Below are 11300 nucleotides of genomic sequence, written 5' to 3'. Positions count from 1 at the left end.
AAAGTGATCGGCCCATAGACTCCCGACACAAATCAAAACGGCACCCCTCAACTCACGACCCACCAGAGTAGACACCTTAACCTGCCCAAACTCGGCCCACCAATATCCCAATGCCAAACTCGAAGACAAAGAAAAGGTGGAACAACAGCGCAAATCGATCCAGCTCGAACAACAACAAACCAACACAAGCCACAAACTCAACCACCAATAGCACCGCCCCGAACACCTTTTAAGCGCCACCCTCTGGACCACTATACCGTCTTTCTTCGCGGAGGAGAAAAATCTCAAATCATCTAGAGAATGGATCCACCACAACTGCACGACCCTTTACAGACCTAAAGGACGACGCCGACCAAAGACCGACGACGAGGGGAGGTTGGGAAAGCACACAAAAGCTTGGACGACCAGAAAGACGGAACTGTAACCAAAAAGTTCTAGCATCCGCAGAAGTTCTCTGGTTGTCATCACTTCTCTCTGAACTTCATGTTAGTTTACCCACTATTCCTACCATCTACTGTGACAATCTCGGTGCCACTTATCTCACTGTCAATCCCCTCTTCCATAGTCGCATGAAGCACATTGCCATAGATATTCATTTTGTCAGAGATCATGTCAGAAATAAAAAGATTCGGGTTCAACATGTTTCCACTAAAGATCAGCTAGCAGATTGCCTCACCAAACCTCTGTCTAGGCAACGTCATCAAGATCTTCGTTTCAAGATAGGCGTATATGACGGTACCCCTATCTTGCGGGGGCGTGTTAAGGTTACAGGACCAAGGCTTTTAAATTAAGAGATATTCTAGTATTAAGCATTTAAGATGAGAGTTATTCTGTGATCAAGAAATAATATCACACTATAATTGACTAGAGAAAGTCAAACCATAGCTGGAGGAAGCAATTATTAGGACAGCAAATATGTTTCTATATATTGTACCAATATACCTTGTGAATGATATAGCAAAAATCATTATTCCATACATATCATTATTCCTTATAGTTAATAATGAGAGGCATTTCATTAACTTTGCCATGAACTAGGATAGGAGAACAAATGTTAAGAGAAGAGAAGACTGTCTTCACAGCAATCACAGTGACAAGAAACAGTTTGGACTACTTCTGAGCCAGTTAATTGCAATCAAGGTCTTCTTCCAAAAAAAAAATTAAATTGAACCTGACCTAAGAACCTGGTGAAGTAAAGGAATATGAAACTAAATTGAAGAGCAGCAGAATGTCGATGAATTAAATTCGTGAGCAACAGCACAGACACCTCAATACAATAGGATATGAAGAAAATTCCAAATTCGATGAAATTTGAAAGAAAATATTGCTTAATTTTTTGTTTAGGAGTGGTTTTTCGTGTTTGTCTAGGGAGCAAAATATTGCTTGTATTTTTTCTTATTTTTATCAATAGCTGGTGTAGGGGTTTCTGTGTCTGCTACATGCCATGTTGAGGTGTGAATTGTGATGTACTAGTGTTACAACACTGAGCACTATAATTTGCTTGTAATCCCTATCACCCTCAAAGTACTACTACCTGTTCTTTATGGTGTGATTATTAATGAAATTGCTTTCCTCTTTAAAGAAAAAACTTCATAATACATACGAATTGGCATTTGTTCGCAAAAGTAGAACATGATAGACCAAATACAAGATTGACATTGTTGAAGAGTTTTGGGAGAAAATGCAATAATGAGTAGTGCTAATGCCAGTGATGGCCATTTACTTTGAGTTATCTACTTCAAGTATCCGATATTATGATTTACCAAATTCTTCTACATTGGAATCCAAGCTGATTTACCATACTAGTCCATCTATTCATCTTTAGATGAAATTAACATTTCCATACTGTATTTACATCACTAGGAAACATCCTAAGGACAACTATTCTCTCGGGGTACAAATTTCTAGATACCGGCTATTTCTGCCACAAAATCATCTAGTATCATTCTCTCAACTTCTATGCCTATTACATCAATGTCATCACTCAACTTCAACCACCGAGACTCCTTACGCAGGACATCATCCTCTACCTTTCCTTGGTTCCCTAGCATCTGGAAAAGAGCATCCTGAAGCCCGTTAATCCTTGTTGGTCCAAAATGTTTGGCTGCATTTCTCACCCATGGCTGTGGATCAGTAGATTGCTCATGAATCATAACAATTCCTGAATTGATGCGGTCGAAAAGCAATCTCCTTTCAGACCTTGAACAAGTAGTCAAATCACTGCACCACTCTTCCAGATCTTCAAACACAGAAACACTCACAGGGCATTCTAGAGATTGCCAAACTAAATTATTATCAGTTTGAGCTTCAGACAAGACATCAATAATGTAAGATGACTCCCAGTCATCTTCAGTTCTCCATAATGCATTGCCTTCTAACATTTCAGAAGATACTTCCACACCATCTTCATCACTTGAAACTAGCATACGTCCCTCCAAATGTTCTTCAGATTCCAACTTCAGCAACCGAAGTTGCATTCGAAGCCCTATCAACAATAAAGCTTCGTTACAAACAGAACTATCCTCTGATAACTTCACAAAATGTATTCACAAAAGGCTGAAGTTATCAGAGGATAGTTCTATTTTGTGAAGTTATCGGAGGATAGTTCTCTAAGTCTAAGATACCATCATCTAAACAATTGTGCAAAATGTTATAACCACAAGCTTCTCAGCAGCTTCACAGATTTTATCAACCTTCGCCTCAGATAAACCTGTGATTCCAGTCAAATTCTGCGGAAAAAAATAATAGATATTCGAATTAGAGAAGTGTTTAGAGTTAAAACCTTCTTCGTGTGCATCATCAAGCCATTGCAGATAAAGATCCCTGCGTCCTGAAGCTTCTTTACATCTCCGGCATTAATTCCTTGAAAAATCACTGCGAAGACGCGAATTCTTTGAATCAGAGACAAAACGTTTAAGCGATAATAACTTGATTTAACTGTTTAACAACTCTGCATAAGTAAATTCGCCAAAATTTTCGAAATATTGGAACGAAGTTAAACAAATATCACAGAGGATGATGATTATAATCGATTTGCTATGAAATGAAATGCAGAGATCGGTTTTTTGAACGTTGATCTAGAAAAACGAAAAACAGAGTTTCAAGAAATTACGCTTGTCGATAGCTTCATCTTCCATGTCTTCACGTTCGACCAGCTGCATCTGGCCGCTTGATTCTTCGGATCTGAAAACAAAAACGGAATAGATAAATTATTAACCGATTAAAATGGAAGTGGAATTGAAACTATAAAATGGAGAAGAAATGGTTATGGTTTATGTGATTTACTTCAAGTTCAAGCTTGCAAGCATCGTGATGGTGGAGGGAAAGTTTGAATGCAGAAATACATTTTATATATATTTTTATAAAATATATAGAGAAGCGGAAGTATGCTAGTTCTCCCTCCACGGAGGATTCCAATCTTATTCTCCCTCCATTACAAAAAAGTGGAAGTAAAAGCGAGACAAAGTTTAATCTTAATGTATATGTTTCAAAATTTGGTCTAAATAAATTAAACTTTTTATTTTTATTTTTTTATTTTTTTTTTTATATATTTTGTATTGGAGTGAGTAATTTCCAACACATGCATTTAAGATAAGATTTTTTTTTTTTTTATATTTCGTAACGAAGTGAGTAATTTCCAACACATGCATTCAAGATAATATTTTTATGAGATTAAATATTGTTTTTGATGAAGTAAAATTAAGAGTGAGATGATGATGTTTCAGTCTAAGACGGTGGATACCTTAAAACTCAAAGAACATTTACAAAAGTATTTAGATTTAACTTTCTTCAAAGATATTAACGAGCTCGAATTCACACAATCTAAAAGTTGTTCGGTTACAACTAGAATGGGATCCTCTAGCTTTGGATCCTCAATCTTTTGGTGACTTTAGATTTACTTTTTACTATTTCATGTTTTTTTTTTTTTACTTTTTATTGTGCGTTAAATTTTAAAATAATTCTTGATTGTGCACTAATTGGTTAAAATAATCCATTACCGTTAAAATAACCCATTAAAGTCGATAATAACTCTTTTATGATAGAGATTGATAAAAAAATAAAAAAAAAACTTATACGACAATATTAATGAAACATTTTAACTATTTTGACTAACGTATTACTTCCTCCATTTCTTTTTAAGTGTCGTTTGACTACGGATTTAACGTTCTTATTTAACTGCCATATTGATATTTTAAGGATACAATTTGTCACTTTTTTAAGTAAAAGATGCTTATAGCATTTCCTTAATAATAATGTCGTTAATACAATCAGGGATATGAAAATAAATAACGAGACTAGCTGATAATGCGACTTCTCCTACTAGAGCATGAGTCACCTCATTTGCTTGTTGCCTGTTGAACTCCACCTGAGAGTTTGTTAATTGGAAAGTGAAAAGTCTTTTACGTTGAAATAATACGACCAAATTCTGAGACAACCCTAGCGAAAAACATCATTTGTTGTTTTGGAATCTACCACGAAATCGACATTATCCATTTGCATGTCACTTAACCATTCCAAAAGCATAAAACAACCCCAGCGCTTCGCTCACAAAGACGGGGCATAAAGGAGAAAACTCATAGTTTTTGCTAGAACAAAAGCTCCATCATCATCTCGTACACACATGCCAATACATGTACGATTCCCAGCCTGCGAAAAAGAAGCATCTACGTTGTATTTCAATCTAACTTGTTGCGGGCGTTGCCACACCTGCGAAGGAACTGGATGACACCATACTTCTAGTGTGAACAATCGGAGGAGCTTGGAGGTACATCAAGTCTTCTATAAGATGACGTTCTCTATCGACAACATTTGCACATAACTCATTCTCATTCTCCTAAATTTTAAGGTTTCGATGTTTCCACATGCTCCAAAGAATAGCTGCCATACGCTGGACATGTTCATGTGATAAATTTTGCAACAAGGAAAATACAATAATATCTAATAAAACATGTTCCTATGATAAAATTTGTCACTTATACCCTTTTGCAATTACTCTTATTTTTTTTCTTCAATAAAACTAATTAATGATATCTATTTAGAAAACTAAAGTTCATTATTTTTAAACAAAATTTGTTATTTTTTTCAAATATTTTTTTTTTTTATAAAACAAAGTTTGTTTTTTTGTTATCTTCAATATTCAAATATACGTCACATAGTGTGAATTTAGTATTGGTTGAATTCATAATTCAAGTCTTAACTTTGATTAAATGAGTTGGAGGAAATTAAATTTTTCTTAAATTTTGATTATTGTGAAGTTGGAATAATTTTTATTTTACTTTACAATTATTAAAAAATATGTTTATGATATTTAAATTATTGATCATTGTATCTTATGGGAGAAAGATAAATTGTGTTAAAAATTAAAATTTGTTAAAGAAAAAAAAGAGATCAACAATTATGGTACCGAGTACAAATTGAGAACAAATTGAGTACAAATTGAGAACGGCAAGACGAACCCCCTTTCGTTTTTGTTGGAAGAACGCAGAGTAAAACCGAAAATCAAATTATTTAGAAAATCGCGTTTGTCTGTAGCCAAACATGTATCATCCAACTCGAGGTGGCGTCCGTGGCGGTCGAGATCGTAAGTTTTACCATCTCAATTTCAATTTCAATTCCAATTTTTCCCTTTTTCAAATTTCACAAATTCCTTCTTCAATTCCATCTTATTCATACTTTCTCCTAATTCCTATTTTGTTTAATGATTCATTCTTACAAGTTTAACTTATGCTTATAATTTTCAATTAAATTATTTATGTATGATATTGTTGAACTTAATACTAGTATAAATCTTGAATTATTCTTTTAATTATTTTGTTAATATTGTGTTTCTCGCTTTTGATGGACAGAGTTCACTTGGGATGATGTAAAAGCTGATAAACACAGGGAGAATTATATAGGTCATAGTCTCAAGGCTCCTGTTGGTAGATGGCAGAAAGGTAAACTTTTTTTCTTTTATTTTACCTTACCTTACTCCTTTAATTCATGTCAAATAGCGGCTATAGCGCCATTGAGCAGCAGAATTTTAACAAACAGCTATTGTTTCGAGATATGCAATTTAGTACAAAGTGTTGTCATATAGCGTCTATAGAAGACTTGTTGTATTGGAGCGTAGCAGAATTTGAACAAATAGCTGTTTTTTATGATCTGTGATTGACAATAGGAATAGGAAATGTAGATATATCGCCGAAGACTATATGATGTGACTAGGACATTAGGGTACATCAGTTTCTTAAAATTATACGATATAGACATAAAACAGAGGCTCTTGGGGAACTTGTTAGCAATATCGTTTGCGGTTTTATGCTCTCAATAACTGTGCCTGCTGCACCAACCCCAATTAACCTTAATTTGAAGAGCTTAGATCACACTCTTCAAGTGGCATTCATTAGGTTAGTATCCACTTGTTCTGTTATTCAAATGTTTTTGTTCTATAGCTTCTTGAAGTGTACTCCCTCCGGTCACATTTATAAGCAAAAAAAAAACTTTTTAGATTCATGGAAATTAATGTATTTGGTCACATTTGTAGATCAAATACATTAGTTATTCAATGAATCTAAACAGTTGTGTTTTGCTTATAAATGTGACCAGAGGGAATATTATGCAAGCTGAAGGTCTTTTGCATTGTATATGTTTAGACAAATACAAAACAAAAGAAAGATCTTTCTACTGTGGCTGACTACCGAAATTTCCTTATGCTATTTTAACTATTTATTGTTTATAGTCTTGTATAGGTATTTCAGATGTTCGAAATTTATGTTTGTCCTGTTCTATGTGTGTGATTCAATCAAAACTGTTGATCGGTCAGTCTTTGCTTAGTAAATTGGCTGTTTAAATAGGATATAATATTTCAATTTGATGCTATTGAAAAGATCTGAAGTTTCTTCTATGGATGAAATCTATGCCCAAGTCTAAAGCCAAATTTAAACCTTTTAATTCAAAGCTCATAGGGGTGCTCTCTTCCATCACCTAAGTTTCTCCTTAAGCCTGCACTATATCCTATCCTCAGGCTACATTTGTACAGCTTTATTTTCGTCATTTTGGTTTTATGGTTTAGGTTATGACATAATATTTCTTGTAACATGAGACATAACTACAAAAGCACTGCATATGCTAAGTTGGTTGGACGTGTTTCGTTGAAAAGATTATGACTATGTTTAGAGATGTATACCATCCAATGTAATTGTAAGTTTAGATATTTTTTATTTACTTGAACTAAAATTTAAGAAGCTAGAAAGGTTGAAGAGGGCTAAAGAGACATATACAAGTTAGTTTATCCATCCTCTTTCCTTCTCCTAGGTTGCTTATAAAGGGTAGAGGGACACTTACATATAAACATTAGACTGTTGTTTGTCTATTCACATCTAAATAAGGGACCATCTTTAAATTTTGTCTTTTTATTCAACAGGGAAAGACCTTTTTTGGTATACCCGGGATAAAAAGTCCCAAAATGAAGAAATGGAGGCTGCAAAAGAAGAGATAAAAAGAATTAAGGAAGAGGAGGAGCAGGCAATGAGGGAAGCTCTCGGCTTGGCTCCTAAGCGTGCTAGTCGTCCTCAAGGTAACCGTCTTGATAAACATGAATTTTCAGAACTAGTAAAGAGAGGGTCTACAGCAGAAGACTTAGGTGAAGGTCACGCTGAAGCAGCAAGGGTTCAAGGTGTTGGTTTTGCAAGGTAAATTGACTACACAAGATTTTTATATTTCGAAAGTACTACATTTGTTTTATTTTTAGGGCATCATATCATATAAATTATTTGGATTAAGAACAGCTGGGTGTGTGACATATGGAACCTAAGATTATTATTTGAGTCCGATGTATTATATTTCGGTTTTTTTCATGGTGACTGCCCAATCTTTCAGAAGTTTTACATGTCATCTTGTCATAAATAACTAAATATTCATAAAACTTTGTCCAGTGTGTGTTTGATGTGCTAAAGTTAAGATTTTTCGAAGCATGGTTATTTGATGTGCTAAATATTGAAGTACAAGTTCTAAACCTCTCTGTAGTTAGTAGTTACCAAATTTAATTTTGGTCTTGGTGGCTTTGAGTTCCGTTCAAGCTCAAACAAGTGATTTTATTACACCAGTGATTTTTAGAGCTTTATTTATGAGCAAATGCTTTTAGCTTATAGGAACAGACCTAACAGCCCAGTAAAATAAAAGACAACAGCTTATTCAAGATTTTCAGTTTTTTTTTCTTCCAAGAATTGCATGATTACAAATTTTGTTTTTTTATTGAGAAAAGCAGCTTTCCTTCAAACAAGCACAAATAAGTTCATATAATCTTGATATTATCTTAGACTACCTCTTAAAGTTAGTTTTCATATTTCTTTGTTATGATTGTGATTGATTTATTTCCTTATTTAATTAGGATTTAAAGTTTTGTTTTGATATAAATAAGGGCTCCATTGTTAAGTATTTTCATATCAAATAGTAATCATCAACTATATCAAACCATATTTACAATTCTAGAACTCTTAATTTTTTTTTCTTTTACCTCTCTATCTAACACCCTACGACTTAAACTGTGTGTTTGCTTGTGGTCACATTTAGGAAATAAGATTTTATTCTTATATACTATGTAAAGTCTTGTGTGTTATATTTTGATTTTCCTCATGGTGTGTCCTGATTCTTTTAAAAGATTTGTGTTATCAGATCATAAACAACTTAATATTCATAATTAGTCCAGTTTGAGTCCGATGTGCCAAAGTTCAGATTTGTTGAAGCATGAGATGGTCCAAAAAACAGTCTAGTAAGTGGGGATGACAATGTGTAGATCTGCATAGGGTACCACAGTATCCATCTCCCTACCCACCAAAGTGTTTGGGTAATTACACATATAACATGTTCATACACATTTTGTTGGATATATACTCTACTTATAATGAGCAACCTGTAATTTCTAAGCTCATACTATAAAATGAGCAACCACTTTGTTTATGATTTGGTAGAACAGGATGTCGTCTTAGTGCTATAGGTCTATTTTAAGCTTAAAAAATATATTTTAATACAAATCTTTTTATAGATTTTTTCAGAAGAGAAATGCTAGGGTCACTATCCTTAACACGCTCTTTTAACACACCAATAAAAATTAGCCACCTCATCCAATTACTTTATTCCTTTACCTATTCACCGGTTTAACAGGTTGCTGAACGCTGAACTGTTCTTATTTTATTTTTTAATAGAATTTAATTAATTGAAAATTATTGGTTGTCCTTCCAATCTCATCGTCTTTCAATATGTGGATGGCATCTTCTCCTTTCAATTTGTAACATCTCATTTCCTTCTGATCTTCCCATGGCTCCTAATTTCTATCGTGTATTTGTTGTAAGCTTATCATCTTTCTCTCAAGGTTCAATCTGCCACATCTCGTCTCTGTTAACTAACTGCCAATGTATCGTCACTGTTGAAAGCTCTGGTGGCCGTCGTTGACTTGGTCGGAGGCCGTCGATGAGATTTTCCAGATCTATGTTCTATGCGATGTTTTGGCTTTTGAGATTTTAATGGAAAGAAATCTTTGGATAGATCAGACCCATGAAAAGCTACAACTCCATCAACTTTTCATTTCCATTCTATTTAATTTGAGCGAAAAACAGCAACTTGATTTTTGGAAGATGAGAAACATGAACGGTTTTAGTGGGGAGGTTGAGTGTTAAGAGATGAAAAGTTAAAATAGATAATAATAAAAAAGTTATAAATTAAATGGTTACAAAAATGAACCGGTAGCAGGTAAAGAAATTTAAAAAGTAGATGAAGTGGCTAATTTTTATTGGTGTGTGAGTGTGTTAGGGAGTGTGACCTTGGCATTTCTCTTTTCAGAAACAAAATTTTAGGTTGTAAGAATAGCCCTAATCTGCTTTTTTTATTTAAACACTTTTGCTTTGCTATTTTTTCCGAAAATTTGCATGATTATAATTTTTTTTAAAACACATCCTTTAATTGAAATAACGTCTTTTGTTGAAGGATCACAACAAATGGGCCCTTTATTATATGGCGAAAAAGTGTGTCCACTCCACAGCTATTATTTGGAAATAGAACATTGTAAATTTGACTTGTGACCTTTTCTTTTTGTTCTTGTCTTTCTTTTCCATCTTTATATTTCAATTTTTTTACCAAGCTAATGTCTATGTTAGTGTTACCAGTGGTTTCAAGGGAGGGGAGTGGAAATGGTTGGATGGAAAGCTGCTTTTTAACATTGTGAAATCACCCTAGGACCTTATGTAGAGGAAAGTTATATCCTGTAATTGCTCATATCCCTTATTTGTTAAGCTTGTCTAACACTGATGTGAAAACTACTTAACAAGGGTTGATATGCGGTCCTTAAAAAAAAAGGGTTGATATGTGGTGTATAAAATATGAATGCTCAGCTTGGCCAATTATTTAATATAGAAGTTGGCTGTTGTGTTGGCTGTACGGATACACTCTTCAAGTTTGTCATTCTAACTTTGGCAGCTGCATTTTGAAATAATGACAGACAAGGGATAGTTGTTGACTAATTTGTCGCATATCGTCTTACAAATTGCACTTTTAAATGTATGCTGATTGCTTGTTTAAAATTTCGAATCTATTTTCTTGAAGACACAGTCTTCTTTGCTTACTCATGTGTTTGTTTTCCAGAAATTCCGTGCCATCAATGTAACTTATTTCTTACAATTGTGCAGAGAACTCCGCCCTTGGGAAGAACCTGGTTCCTCAAAGGTCTCACATACACCAGCTGAGGTAGAAAATGTACCTATGCCTATTCAATCACCAAGAAAGACTGAAGATCAATCTGAGGATGAAAGTAGAAAAAAGAGAAGACGGGAAGAAAGGAAGGAAGAGAAACGTGAAAAGCGGCATTCCCGTGAGGAAAGAAAGCAAGAGAAGCGTGAGAAGAGGCATTCTCGTGATTCAGATGACAAGAAGAGACACAAGAAAGACAAAGAGAGGAGGAGGCATGATTCAGATTGAATACACACTCCTCTTGGGTTTGCTCATCATCCAATGTGAAATGGAATGACATTTTTATGGTAGTTTCATGACTTATTTTCAGTATAAATGATATTCCAGAAGCCTGTATTTACGGTTATCACTTATCTGGATGTTGGAACTACCATTTTGGCATTATTATGTGGTGTTTCAAGTTGGAAATTGATATTGAAATGATGCCAAGCTCATGAAGTATCCTGATGTGTAAAAGAATTGAACTGTTGAATGTTTCCTTTTTTATCTTCTCTTTGAACCTTATTAACATGTAATTTTAAACTCCAATTTTCAATTATGAAACAAAGATATATCAAAAAATTTAGCCTTTATTTCAA

General features: G+C 34.1%; 2 protein-coding genes across 2 annotated transcripts; one reads left to right on the top strand and one right to left on the bottom strand.

Annotated features, from left to right (window-relative positions):
- Window positions 1-1904: 1904 nt before the first annotated feature.
- Window positions 1905-3308, bottom strand: LOC11420122 (uncharacterized). Its single transcript, XM_039834660.1, has 5 exons — window positions 3286-3308; window positions 3113-3183; window positions 2783-2874; window positions 2658-2729; window positions 1905-2540 (listed from the first exon to the last, which is right to left on the bottom strand). Exons 1-5 carry the CDS (start codon window positions 3306-3308, stop codon window positions 1905-1907), a joined length of 894 nt encoding a protein of 297 aa, XP_039690594.1.
- A 2067-nt stretch (window positions 3309-5375) lies between these two features.
- On the top strand, window positions 5376-11294 carry LOC11420120 (multiple myeloma tumor-associated protein 2 homolog). Its single transcript, XM_003613834.4, has 4 exons — window positions 5376-5581; window positions 5847-5936; window positions 7406-7673; window positions 10662-11294. Exons 1-4 carry the CDS (start codon window positions 5539-5541, stop codon window positions 10948-10950), a joined length of 690 nt encoding a protein of 229 aa, XP_003613882.1. The 5' UTR covers window positions 5376-5538; the 3' UTR covers window positions 10951-11294.
- The last annotated feature ends 6 nt before the right edge of the window (window positions 11295-11300 follow it).

This window comes from Medicago truncatula, chromosome 5, assembly GCF_003473485.1.
Source record: "Medicago truncatula cultivar Jemalong A17 chromosome 5, MtrunA17r5.0-ANR, whole genome shotgun sequence".
Lineage (NCBI taxonomy): Eukaryota > Viridiplantae > Streptophyta > Magnoliopsida > Fabales > Fabaceae > Medicago > Medicago truncatula.
This window is presented reverse-complemented; position numbering and strand designations above follow the sequence as displayed.

Excerpts from the sequence above, each read along its gene's own strand:
- LOC11420122 (XM_039834660.1), bottom strand. The coding sequence starts at position 3,308 with ATGCTTGCAAGCTTGAACTTGAA. Across the intron at positions 3,184-3,285 it reads CTTGCAAGCTTGAACTTGAA|ATCCGAAGAATCAAGCGGCC; the intron begins GTAAATCACATA and ends TTTTGTTTTCAG. Across the intron at positions 2,875-3,112 it reads AGATGAAGCTATCGACAAGC|TGATTTTTCAAGGAATTAAT; the intron begins GTAATTTCTTGA and ends GCGTCTTCGCAG.
- LOC11420120 (XM_003613834.4), top strand. The coding sequence starts at position 5,539 with ATGTATCATCCAACTCGAGGTGGCGTCCGTGGCGGTCGAGATC. Across the intron at positions 5,582-5,846 it reads CGTCCGTGGCGGTCGAGATC|AGTTCACTTGGGATGATGTA; the intron begins GTAAGTTTTACC and ends TTTGATGGACAG. Across the intron at positions 7,674-10,661 it reads CAAGGTGTTGGTTTTGCAAG|AGAACTCCGCCCTTGGGAAG; the intron begins GTAAATTGACTA and ends ACAATTGTGCAG.